We start from the raw sequence: 17,367 nt of genomic DNA, 5'->3' as shown, positions 1-17,367 counted from the left end.
CGCCCTGCCATGGCCAGATGTTTGGGTCGCCATCTAGCGGCTGCGGGCTGCGGACCGAGCAGCTGGATTTACTGCTCATCCATTTTGTCTGCAACTACACTATCTGTCAACCTTTTTATTCGCGAACAGCTACAGCAGGTTTATTCTTGAAAGCAAAATCCAGATGTATGAATATATGTGAGGCTGAATAAATCAGCAGATATCCAGAAGATGTCGCCTGTTTGTGAACAATCTTTGTTTGGATTAGATAATTAGTGAACCAGAGAAGCGGAGCGCGGTGTTTTGAAGTTGTTGTTTGTTTTTTTTAAAGGGATCGATGAAAGCCTGTGTGTGTGTTTGAAGTGCGCAGAGCAGCTGGCTTTGTGTTGGTGGACTCCTCCCGTTCGTGTGATGAAGTTCAGATGCGCGCCGTTGTTCCGTACGCGCGTCACCGGCGCGCAGAGGAGCTTCCCGACGCGAGGGGAGAGGATGGAGCCGGAGAGACGTGTGGATCACGACCACGGGAGGCTCTGAATGTGGCGCTAACGTCCTCGCCAAACTCCTACTTTTCCACAGGATATGTCTGACTCTGGCTGCTCTGGATCCACACATCGCCTCTCTCGTCCGTCTTCCAGCGCAGAAGCTTCCAGCAGGGCGACGTGGACCGTGAAACCTCCGCTCGGTCCGTCGTACGTTATGTTGTAGTTTACTCAAAGGGAAGCTGGGTGTGTTTTCTTTATTTTTTTTTCTTCTTCTCCTTCTTCTTGTTTTTTTTGATCCGGGAAATGTTGGCATGGCCGCCTCGGGAGCACATAAGTGTCCGAAGAGTGAGAAGTTGGACGAGGCGCAGGCTTTGGCCAAGAGCTGCGCGGGGAGACCAGACTTCCTGCCTTGTGATGGACTCTCCATCTGCGCGACGCACAGCCACGGGAAGTGCTTCAAGCTGCACTGGTGCTGCCACTTGGGCTGGTGTCACTGTAAGTTTCTTTCTTTTTAAAAAAAAAGCTCTCTTGCATGAACTATCCATGTCTCAGACGATAAAAAAAGATGCTCCCTGAGTCTGTGTGGACTGAGAAAAGCACAAAATGTAGTTAGATGTCACCAAGATGTGACACATTGTGAGAGGTTATGTAAAGGTTGGCCATCAAACTGACTCAGTTTGGGACTATTTGCAAGCCGCACTGGTGCCATTTCATTTCTGATAAAAACTTCCAAATGGGATTTAAGAGTGTGGTTTTGTTGTGAGAGTCACATTCATCCTTGATCAGAGACAAACCTGCAAACAGACGCCCTTGTATGAATAGTTAATGCAAGTCTAAACAATGGAGGCTGCAAAATCCAAGAAGCTTCAGGGTCACGGATCCACTGTTTTCACTGCCTCTTATATATATCCCTCTGCTGTGTGTGGTTTTTTTTTGGAGGCTGTTAAATTTTAATATCCAGAATACTGTAGGACACCGCAGGCCATTAAAAGGTAGTGACCACAACAGACTGCATCAGTACAATCCTTCAGTAAACATGTTTAAAGCTTCAATCGTCACTTTTTAAGTTGAAAAATCGCAGAATATTGAATGATGATGATGATGAATCGTGTTTCCTGTTAATTGCAAGCGTCAAAATAAAACTAATTTGAGTTTAAAATGTATTTATGAGGAGAAAACACTGAAATAACTAAAGTAATTTAAACATTTCTAATCAGTAATACATTTTTAATACATTCCCGTGTCTTCCGGTTTACTTTGCATTGAACTCCCAACTAGGTCCATATGGCTCATAGCATATGCTTGGATGTATTATGAATGTAAGTGATAAATAATGAATGTGTCAAGATTTTGTCCTTCAAAAGAGAGTCCATCGTAGACACGAGCGCACAGAAAATATCAAAAAACCATCGACTTTGAAAGAAATGCTTCATGATGTCACACGCTTGAGTCATCACTTTCATTTCTGCTTTATATGTTAAGTCTTGTGACGTTCTGGATTTTTCTTACAGTCATTAAAAGACCAAAAGTACCAGAGAAGAAGTATTTCCTGTTTTAGCCTGGTACAGTACTGTAGCTCATCCCTCTGTGTTTAAACACATCAATTCTTCATTATGATGAACACGGGCACTGTAGTTTATTTTTAGTCAATCCCACAGACGCAATCCAAGTGCAGTTAATACCCTCTAGTGCACCAAATGTGTATTAATCCACAGCTGAAAATAGTCCCCAAGAAAAGCACCATTCATCTGTTTTTTGAGTAACGTTTGCTGAACACTACAGTACCCAGCTGTTTTAGCAAATTATTTAGCTTTTTATTTTAGATTGATTGAGTTTAGAGATGAGTTCTGCTGGCTGTGGATGGATGTCGTGTTTGTTTTTTTGTCTTTGTTAAAGGGATTTGTTGACAATAAGAAACATTTGAGGCTGCGACTCGTCAAACACTTGAGGTCGGCAGGACGGGTCAGATGCAAAACCCAAAGCATCAGTGTTATTTGACGACTAGGAGATGAGACTCAACAATCAACTGTCTTTCTCCAGGAGGTGACATCATGTCGCTTTATTCGATTAGGTGTTTGCTCTATAAGATGTCATAAAATGGTGGTTAATGTCGCTAGGTGTTCCCCCGAAGACCAAGATGACGTCCTCGGATGTCTTGTTTTGTCCACAACCCAAAGATATTTAGTTTACTGTCAGAGAGGAGGACAGAAACCAGATAATACTCACATTTAAGAAGCTGGAATCAGATAATTCTCTTAAAAAGTTACTCAAACAGTGACAGTGGTCAATAGTCTTAGATTTTGGATATTGTGATTTGTTAGGTGTTTTTCCTGGTTTTAAAAGCTGCAGTACAGTGGGGTGATTACCAGACTGCATCCACATTACTAATGATGTAGTTATGTTTATGTTTATGATTAATCATTAATCGATTAATGGAGGTAAAGAAATCTACGGATTAAGAATGTATTAACTGACGTGCAGAGATACAAAAACATCAAAAAGTATCAGATTACAAATACTTGCTTATCAAATATATCAAAATAAAACACCTATACGAACTGATATTATTACATTTTATCCATTTAGAAGCTTCGATATGAGTTTTATACTGTTGGGCTACTTAAACAGAAACAAATGGAAGCTCTGCATTTAAAATGAAGTTATTGTTTTGTGTTATTTAGTTTATTGTTTAATCAAACTGGTGTGTATTTTATCCGTTCTTCTCACTCCTAATGTAGCTGACTCTGATTTTGCATTGAACATGGATCAAGTCAGCGGTTTAAACTGCTGTCTGATGGGAAAATGAGCGACGTATTTCATATCTTACTAACGATTCATCGATTATCAAGGCAGCCGACTGTCAATTAAAGATAGTTTAACATTGGCGTCCCTATGATGAGCACGTATAGTCATCTCAAGGAATCTTTCCAAAAGTATTGTGATATTTGATTTTGAATCCCAGTCCTGGCATTTATGAAGTGCTTTTGAAGATATTTAAAAAATATCGAGGTATATATTGTAAAATATCGCAATATTTTCCTCAGATCATGTCGCTCAGCCCGAGGTGACGACGTCTAAACGAATCTTTGCAGCTCTCATTTCATTAGAAGTCAGACCTTTGGTTGCATCATCACATTTTCAGACAGAGTCGAGCAGTCAGTCACGCTCAGCAGCTTCTATTCTTCAGTTACAGCTCAAACATTTGATAACATTACCTGAACTCAACTGTATTACCTCAATATAATCAATGTCAGCATCATTTATCCTGACTGTTGGACTGACTGGACCGGTAATAAAGCTCGGGGCAGCAGCTCCTCTCAAACAAGGACAATTTTCTGTTCACTTTGAAAAGTGTCAAGTGGCATTTTCCCCACCGATGTACCTCAGACGCTTTCTCTCCGTTTGAACCTCTCCCGACCTGACACCCGGACACCGCCACAGAATCACAATAGCCGTGCGTGGACCTGACAGGATGTCCGTCTCTTTGTGCTGCCCTAATTTATCCCATCTCTGGCTCCCCCCCTGGAAATCCTCAGATCAGTGTAAAACACAATCAGCCAACCGCTCTGCAGCGGGCAGTCGGGGCTTATAGTGTGCAACTGCACAAGTCACATTGTAATCTTTGCCGTGTAATCATTGGATTTAGTTGCCCGCTCCCGTCCAGAATGAGCCGAGCGATTTGAAATATCTGATGTGGCAGACAAATTATGAGTTCAGTGTTTATTATGTCACGTCCGGGATATTTTTGTTTCTCAGCAAAGCCTTTCTCCTACTTAGAAATAATCATCACTCTTGCTGAAAACGCTTCAATACAGGCTCTCAATGCTCCAAAAGATAGAGCCAGCCTTGCATGATGGAGCTTCTCACCTTCACAAATTCTTTCCACTGTAATTCACAGGTTCCCATCGCAGGACGGCCGTGCACCTCAGTGAGAATAAACCAGCTTAGACTGCTGAATCAGGCAGATCCAGGGCACCCAGTGAGAAAAGTGTAGCAGCAGCGTGCTCCTGAATGCGATGCCCTGCCCGCCCGCCCGCTCTGCTCGGCTCACACCCTTTCTTTCTAGCGATGCATAATAACGCCAGATGCAAAAAGAGTGAAATTGCAGATTGGTGCGGCCTTATCTCGCCGCGTTTTCATTTAGAACGTGCCCGTGACTGTCGCCTGGAGTATAAACTTGTTCTGAAGCTGATAATTGTGCATTCACCACAGGGAGCTTTGCTAGACTGCCTTTTTAATTACATCTTTTAATAGGTTTCCAGGCAAACAAATACAAAAGGTCAACGTGCGGTAAGACTGGGCTCAGCTTTTAGATTCACAAACACAAATTGTTTCCATTCTCGTACCTGTGGAGAAGGACGCCGTGATTACCTGTGACTAAATTTCCTGGCTGTTTCTCCTATTTCTTATGCAAACATCTTCAGATTTGGCTCGCAGACGACACAGAGAAAATTGATGTTGCCGCTTTGACGACCTTCCGGCGTTTTCCACTTAGTCGTAGCTTCGTTAAACCTTTTGGCTGAGGAAAATGGGGGGAAAACTGGAATTAGATGTAGGTGGAGGCAGCGTTCCCAGCTGGTGACAACATCAGTCCAAGCCTCTCATTAGTGGTAATTAGCTGTGTTTAGTGTCACCGCCAATATGTCGTGTCTGATGAGAGCTTTTGCTCACAGCAACACTAGAACCACCTGGTCTGAATATTTTTTTCCTCTCTCTTTATCCTCTGCTAACTGATTACAATTACCAGGCAGAGCGATGAATTACTCATTAAGAAAGTCTCAGAGAGCCTAATGAGTTCTGAACAGTTTCGTCTCCGCTCCGGTTCTCTACACGAGAACTTGTGTAGATACAAGAAAGTGCGATCTTCCTGTCAGACCTGCTTCATCTCGTCTGTCGCACCACGCAGCTGCAGCTCACGACTAGCTCTGAAGGGAAACACGGAGGCTTGTTGGACGCAGCTCTGCAACGTATTGATTCATTTGGTGACCAATTCAAAATGTACCGCAGTGCTGAATCAGAAAAAGCTTCACCTATTATTAAAGGATCAATACGTTGTCAGCGCAGGCCTGCCCGAGGGGATGTTTTCCGATTGATTGTTCACGTTTGGGAGCTACATCGCTTCGACCTCTCTAACTGCTGTTCTCTCAGTGACAGAAAAAGGGAAACACCAAACAGAAGTTCAACAAGTTTTCGAAGTGGATCCTTGCAGATTCGAGTCTGTCTCAATAAAACACCACATTCCCCGTGTGTGTTTCAGGCTCGGCAAGGAAACACAGAAGAGCTTGTTGAGTAAAAAGACCACAGCTCTGTAAGATGACAGCGTGATTTGGCAACGTTAGATTGCTGTTTTATCTGTAAACTGAATTTCAGAAAGCAAAACAAAGTCACTCTTTCTAAAATACTAAGTTTGAGCGAATGAAAGCTGCAGCAGAGTTGGGACAGATCCAGTATCGGTATTCGATGCAAATTCTCCTGACGTAATTCACTTATCAGACATTGGACTGATGTCACTGATCCAGATTCCATGCCCTGATTGATTAATTTTTAATTAGCAATTACACTCTTTGATATTGTCTTATTACTGTTGTCCACTTGATTTGTTCACGTTTTTTGAAACATTAAAGCAGTTGCATTGCAATTTGCTGCCCTCCACCTTTTGTATGCCAAGCCTTCGTTACCTGCAGTTCATATAAATTGCTTTGGAATATATTTAATGTGTTTTTTAATGTGTTTCATGAAGCCAGTAAGCACGTCAGCAGCAGCAGTGGCAACATGCTAACATGTGCCGTCTAGTTGTATCCTCCAGTAACAGGTTTAGTATAAAGGCAAGTATTCGAACAGTTACGCTCTTGACGCAGCCGGTCGTCTTCCCGAACGTGTGGCTCAAAAGCAACTATATCTCCGGCCTTAGATGGCTCTGCTCCAACACACCTGACACAAATGAACGGTCGTTATCAGGATACAGCAGAGCTCGATGATGAGCTGATCATTTGAATCAGGTGTGTTTGAGTAGAGAAGCATCCAAAACACGCAGGGCAGGAGGCCCCCGGGAACAGGACTGTAAAAAGCAGTGACTCGCACATAATATCAACAAGAAAAACAACAATAATAAGAATTATATTCAAGAAAAAAGGACTCTGGTGTCAGTATCAATGTGTCAATCTTTTAAACAACATTATGTAAAAAAATTGGCATTTTGTGTGATTTGCAATAATATAGTTAATAATGGCTGACTTCCATTTAGCTGCTTCAGTTTCAGGGTCCTGGTACTGTCGGACCGTCGCGACTTCCTGGGACACTTGAACAGAACAGAACCATTGTTATAAGTCAAAATGCCTCATAATCACTGTGGAGGTTCATTTTACAAACACCCCTCAGCTAAAGTACACGACACGCCCTGTTGAGCTCACACTGTGAATTTTAAATCTGGTTTGAGAATTACAGATTGAATTATTCACTTTTACAGTCAAATGGCTGCAAATCTGAACCTCTCCATGAAGGCCTTTGCAAGGGTCGAAGCCTAATGTTCACCATGCATAGGAAGGCAGTCCAGAGGGTTGCATTTTTCTCTGCGGTGACAGACTAAACAGTGGATTTCAAACTGGCCGTAAGTCAAGAGCAGCCTGTCGAGTCTGGAGCCGTGAAAGGGGAAACAGGAAAGGAGTTTCACATGATGCTGGGTCAGACCGTTCCCCTCCGCTGAAACCTGAAACTTATGCTGTCCGCCCCGGCTGCAGCCCCTTTGTTGGACAGATTTAAACACAAAGAGCAGCGGATGTGTGAGCGGATCGTATCCACCGGCCAAACGGGTGCAGCAGCTGTTGATAGACGACCACAATCTGCTAAAATGATTGTTTTTGTTCACCTGGCTTTTGCCAACATGCTGCTCTGAACTAGTGTGTCGCATTTACGGCGGGAGAATCTGTTCAGTCTGCACATAAAGACTGCTGGCTCCGGCTCAAACATGCAAAAAAAAAAAAAAATCAAACTGAGGGGGCTGTTAATGACTCAGTCTCTGCTGAGGCTTTGATATAAGCTGATATTAAAACGACATAATCTGTGCGAGACAGTCGTGCCCATTCATCTTGACTTCATGTGGAGTTTGTCGACATTAAACCTCAAGTATTTTCCTCCCAGCTGCAGTCTGTGGAGCGAAAACTCCTTTTCACTCCTTGAAATCTGAAAGGCTGATGGAGGAGCTCTGGGAGAGAGAGTGAGAGGCTGAGGTGCTACATGCGGCATTATTCCGAGAGTTTCTTCTGTATTAAACCAGACTGTGCAGCCGTCGGCGAGCCACAGGCCCAGGAGAGAGCAGGAGAAGGCAGGCAAGATGGGGACAGGTGTGAGGCGAGGGGCTGGAGCTCCTCATAGCTCCTCCAATCTACTCCTTTCCTCGAGAGAGCGATCTGTCACTGCCTGTTCCATCACGGTCTCGTTAACCTTTTGAACTCTTGATTTTCTCCATAAAACATGTTTTGGCTGTTTATAACCATCTCTATCTCCTTATGTCAACACTTACCCGAAGCAGAGGTGGTTCTCACACTGGCTAAAATGATTCCTAATATGTTATTGTAGAGATATTTTGTGATATTTTGGTCAGGTAGGGGGAAAGTCGACTCCACTGCTTTTAAACTGTAGATATCCTGAACTCTCGATTTCATTTTTGTAATCAGGAGCTGTTGCTTCCTCTTTCGATGTGCAAAACAGCCTCATTTACATCTCCTACATTCCCCAGAATGCCTTTCATCCGTCCCCCAGTGAACTTGTTGCTTTCAACGGCATTTAACGATAATGCGATGAAAGGGAGAAAAAAATGAGGAGTCACTCGCCGCGCTCAAAGTGCAACATGTCCGGTGGCTGAATATTATTCTGGTCTATTGAGGCTGCTGTCAGAGGGAAACACTGCGCCTGTGTTTCCTCTGCGGTGGATTTTTCTCAGCATGATTGTAGGTGTAAAGTGGTGGGTCTGCAGAGAAGCTCCTATTTTTGATTCAGAAGCACTGACTCAAAACCCTCACATTTACTGCCGGTGCGTCTTTTTATTCCATCAATCTTCATTACAGCGAGGCTTGGATGTGTCGTGATGTCGCGTCATTGATCATGTTTGGCCAGAAGAAGAAAATATGTCGCAAAACAGCAGAAAGGAAAGTGAGAAATCGAAGATGCGTCATTTGTAGCAGTCAAAAGTATTTTCTGTGCATCCGCAGCCTGACACAGTGTTTCCCTCTGCGCCTTAGACCTCAATTGCTGTCCCAAAACAATTAAACACTGTGTCGCATTTTCCTTTATTGCCATAAACATGGGCACTGATTCAATCCAACATTAAACCTTCCTGCAGCTGTGAATGCTAAAATAATCGCCAGAGTATATGTACGTTGCTGCAAAACCACAAACATGCTGAAACATTACATCTACGTCTTTATGTCGCTAATTTATGTCTCTTTAGGTTAAATCTCATGTTGTGACAATGGTGTGGTCTTGGTTGGGGTTAGGAAAAGATCATGTTTGGCTTGAAATACTTGCATTGGTTTCCTCAAACTTGCTGGAGATGTCCTGACCTCTCATCAAAAATACCCGTCATTGTTGCCATAAACACAGCTGGGAATTGTCGTCAGTTCTCCTTAAAACTAACCAGAGGTGTCATGCTTACACAAATGTTAAACACAGTTGTCCCTCATCAGAACTACCCACTGGGATCACACTCGTTAAAACGCAGTCTTGAACTGCGGTCACTGGCTTGGCAGCCTTGTCAACTAGCTTCACTCTGCCACCGCCTCCTGGTATGAAAGTCGGGTCATAAACAAGTAATGTGGACGTGATATGAAACATATTGCAGAGATGTCAGTATGGTACGTAGCCTGCGACACGTACAACTGTGAACAAACTGCCAAGATCTTACTCTGGCGACTGGGCTGGTGCACACTCACACAACGTGTATAAATCCACCAAAAATAGTCCCCCACAAATGGACCATTTCCTCTTCTTTAACTGAGCTAATACTAAAAATAGCAGGCATGACCTATTTTTAATTATTTTACATCTTCAGTTGAAGCCCATGGGTGTCTGGCTGGAGTGCCACAGACAGGGTAGGCAGTTCAGAGAGTATTAGGAAATAAATAAGACATTTGTGTCTGTTTTTAAACGGCACAAGTTGGCGATAAGATAATGTAACACCTGGTTCACCCTTCTAGGAAACTCACTCAACAACTTCAGAAGTGAGGGATGGCTGGATGTCCTCGACTAGCTGGTTGTTTTTCTCTCTTCCTGAGGACATCTGGTGTTTGTTAGCATGGAAATACAAACACACACAGGGTGCAGAGGCCGCTTAGCAACTGACAGTGTCGTGCGACGGCTCCAACACTGGGCATCACAGACGGGTCGAGCACAACTGAATATCAATAAAGCTGCATGGACTGTGTTCACTGGCTGTCAGCTAGTGTTTGTATGTTTCTTAGTGAACAGTAAAGCTCGTCTGTCTAGTTGGTACATGTGCAGGATAAGATATCTGGCAACCAACTTCTTGACAGGAATTTAAGATCAAAGGTGCCCTGTTGAGTTTTCCTAAGTAAAAAAAGTATGTTTACAATTAATCTGTTAATAATTTGTCTATGAAATGTCAGAAAACTGTTAAAAACGCCTTCTTCAAGCCCAAAATGACGTCTTCAAACGTCTTTGTACTTTATGGCTGACACTGAGGGACTAATAAGGGACTACTTTATGTTTTAGTAACATGTCTTTGACTCGACTGTTTGATTCGTATGTGTGTCTTTAACCAGTGAAGACCCCAAAAAAACATAGTTCCCTCCTCAGGTGTTTTTATGAATAACAAACAGGCCGCATACACAACAGTGTTCTTGAATCAACAGTCTGAACTTCAAAGATGTTCAGTTCACTTTCATGTTTAACACAGAAAAGCTTCAGATCCTCATTTCTGAGAACGTAAAACCTGCAATATATTTGACATATAACCAAAATAATAGCAGATTAATTGTCTATCAATCAGTTTATCTATGAAGTTAGACTGAAAACAAGCTATCTGTTATCAACTACGGCCCCACCCGTAGTATCTTTAATAATCCTACTCAGTATTTCAGAGCTGAAAACAGAAGGTTGTGTTTTGCTTAACATGTGAGGATTCTCCTCTCGTCCTTTGTGTGTCAGATTATCTCGCACACGACCGTGTCCTCTGGGTCCGACGATAACGCTGATATTTCTGACTGAGTGCAAACTGAATCTGCCTTCTGCAGACACCTTGTAAACCGACAGACGGACAGACTGTGTGAACTCCTTCTGCAGGGCCGCTGAAGACGACCAGTGTTAGCACCATACGTCTGTCTGCTTTGTTGTCTGTCTGTGCGTCTGTCTGTGCCCCACTATTGCTCTTGGTATTTGAAACTCCAGATGGATGAGTGCAATTAGATGTAATACGCTAAAAACTAAATGTCAACACGTTACCTTCACTGGCTTTAGCTCTCATTTGTTGCCGTTGTCTTGTCTGCCTGAATGGGCTCATCTCAGTCCCGAACATGGCCCATTGAGTTTCTCTCATTAAACAGAGGACAGCTACTATTCCCCCTTTTGTCTGTATCGACATTAGCTCCTCTGTTTTGTGTTAATAATGTTTACAGAGTAGACAGACACAACGCTTCAGTCACAGCCCCTTTAAATTGCTCCACATGGGTGAATGATGCAGTTTGTTGTCCTATAAAGAGCCGGGCCTCATTACAGAAACTTCGCACCTAATCCTATTTTATTTTAAGTGTCAGATGACATTTAGGATTTTAGGTAGCCTATTACAGAAATGTGTTTCCACACTGCATCTAGGAAAAAAATCATCAGATCTTAGGATAGGAGTCACCCTAACAGAAGTAAGGAATCCAAGTTAGGATGGCAGAGATACTGTAGTGAATCCGAAATAACAGACAAAAATGGCAGCATCGCTTTTGTTTGGTCTTAGCCAAAGGCTAGTCATTAGCCTGTTGGAGAAGCTAACATGTTTGTTAGCCTGTTTGAAGAAGCTTACACAGATATTAGCCTGTTGGAGGCACTAACATTGATGTAAGTTTGTTGGAGAAGCTAAAAATTATGTTAGCTCTGTTGGAGTAGTTAACATCAATGTTAGCCTGTTGGAGAAGCTAACATCGATATTAGCCTGCAGGAGAAGTTATCACTGATGTTAGCTGTGGGATAAGTTAACATCGATCTTGGCCTTTTTTAGAAGCTAAATCAGATTTTTGCCTGTTGGGGAAGCCAACATCGATGTTAGCCTGTTGGAGAAGCCGATGTTAGCTTGTTATAGAAGCTAACCTCCATATTAGCCTGTTGAAGAGGTTAATATTGATGTTAGGAGCTAACCTGGATGTTGCCTGTAGGAGAAGATATCCTGTTAGCTTTAAGTTTTCCAGACCACGTATTAATCTGTATATATCTTCTCCTTCTTACCAGTGACAAGTGAGGAGAGACTGCTGTTGTCGTGGATACAGGCACCAGCTTTACATGTTACCACAGAGACAGGGAGATCAGACGAGTGCAGATAGAAGAATATAAAACTTACAGATATAGTTGGGATTTCTTGAGATACGAAGATAGAAGCTGGCCATGAGTTCAGGGAATGCCTCTCTGTAAGAAGTCGATAAGATTTTTCCTATCTTTGAAATGTTAGATGGGCCGAGCAGTTAGGAAATGTTTGGATAATAGGGCCCCTGGTCCCATAAATGTAGTTCTTCGACATGAATGTTCAGCTGATGTGCTCAAACTGAACAGTCCCAACAGCTATTACACTTCCTCTTCATCCCTTTCAGCAATGCAAAACAGAGCCTCCTCGCGTCTCTGAAGCAGTTTGATGTGTTCAGTGTAACCTGGACTTTTGATTGAATGGATACCCCAGCCAGTGAAAACAAAAGACAAGGACACAGAGTGAGAGGAAGTGATGCGTAGGCCTGTCATCTTCTGTGGTTTCTGCCTCTCCGGGGAGCCAGTTAAACACACATCTGAGCCACGCCGTTCAGGCGGCGCGGCTCAGAGTTGGAGGCAGTGGGCTGCAAACAATGAGTAACATTTGGGAGCAGTCATTTTGCACAATCACCAGCAGTACGCGGGTTGCCAGAATGGGAGGCATAATTCACACGGAAGGCGTTTGTAAAAAATGTGTGTATGAATATGGCGACTTTCCACGGCGAATTCATGCCCTTTATCTAATGGGGGGATTTATGTGACACTACGCAGCGTAACACAGTATATTCTCATACGTTATGATTTAAATCTCCATGATTTCTGACCTGTGAAAGCTGTTTAAATCTTGTTGTTGCAACATTTCTGAAAGTCTTGCATCAGATTCTAGGGGTCAGACATGATTCGCTGCGCCGGTCTGGATGTCCTGAAATTTAAACTATGTTACACTCTGGCTGCAGCTCTTACAGCTCAGATTGGCGGCGGCGAGGCAGGTATTTTTCATCTTTGTGATGTGTAAATTGCCGCAGCCTCCGTGAAATGACGGATGATGGGTCACCAAAAGAAAAAGTTATTGACTCCTGCCTTCCAACCCACTTTTGGGCATCTTCAAAAAACTGCGGTCTTGGTCGAGGCCGACAAAAAACACGCGTTCGTGCGTAGCAAAATTGCGATTATAGCTCGCTACAGCGACCCATGAGCGAGGGGTCAGGTGTGTTTTATGTGATTGGAAGGTAAATATGCATTGTGACATATATTTGGTACAAACCAAGAGATAACAGAACAGTTGACACAAAGATTCAGGAAAAACAAGTTGTGAAACGTATTTATTTTTTCCACAGCTAAGCTTGTTTACATGATTACAATTTTCTCCGAGCCTATAAATGCTGCTGCTGGGACTCCTGCCAAATATTTCCACATGGTGTCATAATGTTTTTGCTATTTTAATTATTTAAACTGTATTTAGTGTTGTTGTTTTTGGCTGCTCTGGGGCCGAGGAACAAACTCTGAAATCAATTATTTAATATTTTCACCTTTTTAACAAGCAGTTCTCTGAAACATCAGGCCGGCGTGGTGCCACGTTATCTTTCACTGCGTCCTCATGAATGTTTTTCACCTCTTTTGCTTTTGGTCTCTTCTAACGCCTGAGGGAAATATCTCACTCTTTATAGCTGCTAAATGCTGCACTATGTTCACCACCTATCTGTGTCTGTCTGCTGTTTGGTGCTGAGCAGGTAGTATACAGTGGGCTAATCAGAGCTTTTTGCTGAAAACAGCTGCCTGCTGCGGCCCAAAATGACACTCATGAGAGCAGTGAGAGCCAAACAGTGGAGATAGAGGCCCGAAAACTAAAACTAATGAGCTGGAAGATGTTACAACTCTCTTTATAGCTGAGGGGATCTGCAGAGAGACACCTTTCACATGCACTTTTGATCCATTGTTAATATTAGAGCTGTAATAGTCTGAAGCCTCAAAGCTTCTTTTATTTGAATTATAAATCAACGTTTGAACGCTGTGTGTATTTCACAAAGATTAGGCTGCACTGAGCGTCCAATCACACCGAGCTGCATCGCTAGAAAAGAGTCAAATGGAGTTTGTTCAAGTATTTTTTTAGGGTGATGACGCACATTTGAAGCCTCGTCTTAAACCTCAGAAGAAGCTTCAGATGTAAGAAATGACATCCACTTCAGACCCAGTTAATATTAAAATAGGGGTGATAGCAGCTTTAAAATCAAAAAGTGTATCTGTGATTCTCCCCCAGCCCTCTAATTTGTAATTAAGAAACATCTACACAGTTAAAAATGATTTTGTCTTTTTTTTCTTCTCCCCTTTAGGCAAGTACGTGTACCAGCCCATGACCAATGTGTGCCAGCTGCCCAGCACAGCTGTGCCGCCTGCTGGGACCGAGTACAGTAACACCATGGACCTGTCCCTCTCTCTGGCTGAGCGCTTCCTGAAGCTCGCCCCCTGCTTCCAGTCCCCGCCTCACCTGGAGTCGCCCAAGTACTGCGTCATCGCGGATCTGTTCGTGGACGACTACATCGTCAAGCGCATTAACGGAAAGATGTGCTACGTGCAGCGCCCCCCGCCTCCCTTACCGGAGCCGCCTCGCCCTCCTACCCCTCCCCCACCGGCTCTCTCTTCACCTCAGGCGCCCGCAAATCCCGCTCAGCGTCGGCAGCCGCCGAAGCCTACGCCGGCAGCCCAACACGCGCCTGCGCCCGCGCCCGCGCCCGTGCAGCCGGTCCAGCAGGTGTACAGTGAACACAAGCACCCCTCCCCCGTGGATAAGATAAAGGGCCCCAAAATGGACCACTGCTCCTCTCCATCCAGCTCCGAGGACTCCGGCATCAACGCGCTGGGTCTGCACTACCTGGAGTCCTGCGAGGAGGAGAGCGAGGAGGAGGAGGACGACGAGCTGAGCACGGACGGGAACTCCAGCCCCGGCAGCCTCTGGGACCAGGACGACTGTTCTCTGCTGTCCCCCTCCAAGTCTATGATAGAGATCATTGAAAAGATTGAAACAACTGTGTAACCGACACGACGTCGACTCCACAGGACTGAGAGTAACACTCGACAAACAAAGGATTTATTCTACATGGACCAAGAGGACACGAGCCTCCTCGTCTGCAGGGCTCGTCTGGAGTTTGTTTTCCTGCAGGTGGTCGAGGACTGCACTCGCACACAGCCTCCTCCTCCTGTCCACACCCCCTGCATGGAGTGAATCTCTACAACTTATTACAATACATGAACAAAGAAAGCACAGGAATATCAAGCACATGCACAGTGGACCAAACGGACCCAGTTACCTTTACATGGTAATTATACAGTGAAAACTACAAAAGGAATCTATAGTAGGTGCACGTCCACGAGAGGGAGGACTTCTTCTGAGACTTCTCTTCAGCTATATGTTACTGGAGCTCAATTATGTAGGAAACAAAAGGTGGTATGAGTAGGTCTCTGTGATAATGAGCGGTTAGGTAATTCGTCGTGTTCTTCAGTCGTCAATCTGGCAGCAATTCAAAATTTTAAATGGCAGATAAGCCTTCAATTTCTTGTTCTCCGGTCAGTGGCTCCACCCACACATTTTAGTAATTCTGCCACTCCTGCATCACAAGTACAAGGCCAGCTACCTCTCACAGGGCCTGAAGCACACCACAGCCTTTTTACCCGTTAATTACTCAGCTCCGAGCTGTAGGGACGCACACCTGCTTTTGTGGCGTTTAATAACACAGTTTGTCTGCACTTTACTGACACCAACACGAGCAGTAGGCGGTAGGTAGGTCAGTGTTCGACAATCAAGAGTTACACAGAAGCACATTCCTAGACTGTACCTGCCAGCGAGAGCCAATGATAAATAATGAATCAGACGTTAACACGTCGTTTCAGGCCACCTTTTCTGGTCCGAACCGAAGTGCTGTCCGAGGTCAAATGAGATGTTAAGCAAAACACGACTTGTATTGACCTCTATTAGCAGCCAAGAAATTAAATAGCATGGAGGTGTCCCTGGCAGAGCTACAGCGACAGGAGTAGGAGTCACGTTGTCACAGCAGCAACTATAAAACACCTAGTGAAGAGGGAATATATCTAATATATATATATATACATACATATAAACTTATATAATAATAAAACTGCATTGTTATTTGCTTTTCGGGCTTGACGGTGAAATGTCTTGTGATGCCAGCTGAAAGAGAAAGGTGCACAGGGAAGGATAGACTAATGATTATGTGGTTATTTGTGCTAGAGGGCATAAAAATGTCACCTAATTCTCCTGTAAAGGGAGAATACAGTATGGGATAGATTGCTGAATAGGTGTTGTGATGTTGTGATGGACACGATGTTATAAGAAATACACGCAAATATAAAAATTAGTGAGACGGCCCCTTATTAGTCAGTTAGTCAAATGAAGATGGGCTGGGTCTTTTTAATTTTTCTTCCTATGTTTAGACTTATTTCCTGGAGCGTTCTCTGCAAAAATCACTCAAATATTCAGTATGTATCGCTACAATGCTACACTAGATGTTGAAAAAAGTAATCTTGCATGACTGCATTCCTTTGCAGAAGTCCCTCATGTCAACAACCAATTTAACAAGAATTGTGATTCAGAAATGGGGGACAGATCCTGTATCTGTTACTCAAATAAAAATGTTTTTTTATTCAGGGACAGCCCTTGACATTACACTGAACACAGTCCCTCTTAATGCAGTTTAAAACATGTCTTTTGTTCTTATTATTGTTATATTATTTTCATATGAATAAATCTTAATGAAACTCACTTTTCTTCCCACCATTGTCTTTTGTAGCCGGGAGTCTGAAGTGTGTGGGGTTTTTTTTCTGCAAAAATAAAGAAGAAGAAAATGTCTGTAGGTCGGCTGAGTGCTGCTTCACCGATGCAGGTATATAAAAAAAAAGATGTTCTTTGTATTGAAGGACATGTCATGAGAGCAAAAAAGGTTCAATTTATACTTTTATTTATGCTTTAAAAATCACGAAAGTGGTGTTCATCTGTGAGGATTGTTTTGCTGAACAAAACGTGTGAGTATCATAAACTTGCCACAGAGCTTATTTCTGCAATTATTCAAAATCTAATTCAAAAGTCCCACAGGCTTTCTGCCGAGGGAACCAGGGCGATGCTAACTTTCGAGTCAGACTCGTAGATCACCATCACCAATGACCGACAGCCATCGACCACTAATCCTGACCATCGTAACATCGTGATTCAAAAGACTCCCCACCAGAGAGCACACTTAAGTGGCGTGGCCCCTCGGAGTTGGCGAACCCAAGACACAGTGTTTCTTTTCCCACGGGCCACTGCTTCTCTCAGTCAAGACATTTTATACACGGTTTTCTTAGCTTCCTTGGCTAGTCGGCCAGTGTTGTTTTATGCATATGAGGCTGGACAAAGCTAAGTTAGGGACATGTGGTGCAGACACGAGGACGCTTTTAAACCTGG

General features: G+C 43.5%; 1 protein-coding gene across 1 annotated transcript; it reads left to right on the top strand.

Moving 5' to 3' along the window:
• The first annotated feature begins 102 nt into the window (after window positions 1-102).
• LOC311262734 (UPF0524 protein C3orf70 homolog B-like) lies at window positions 103-16,689 on the top strand. The gene is made up of 2 exons (XM_084362387.1): window positions 103-956; window positions 14,246-16,689. Exons 1-2 carry the CDS (start codon window positions 773-775, stop codon window positions 14,944-14,946), a joined length of 885 nt encoding a protein of 294 aa, XP_084218513.1. The 5' UTR covers window positions 103-772; the 3' UTR covers window positions 14,947-16,689.
• The last annotated feature ends 678 nt before the right edge of the window (window positions 16,690-17,367 follow it).

The sequence above is a fragment of the Pagrus pagrus genome, assembly GCF_965226575.1.
Source record: "Pagrus pagrus genome assembly, chromosome: 9".
NCBI lineage: Eukaryota > Metazoa > Chordata > Actinopteri > Spariformes > Sparidae > Pagrus > Pagrus pagrus.
Note: the sequence above shows the minus strand (reverse complement) of the source record. Positions and strands in the feature narration are given on the sequence as shown.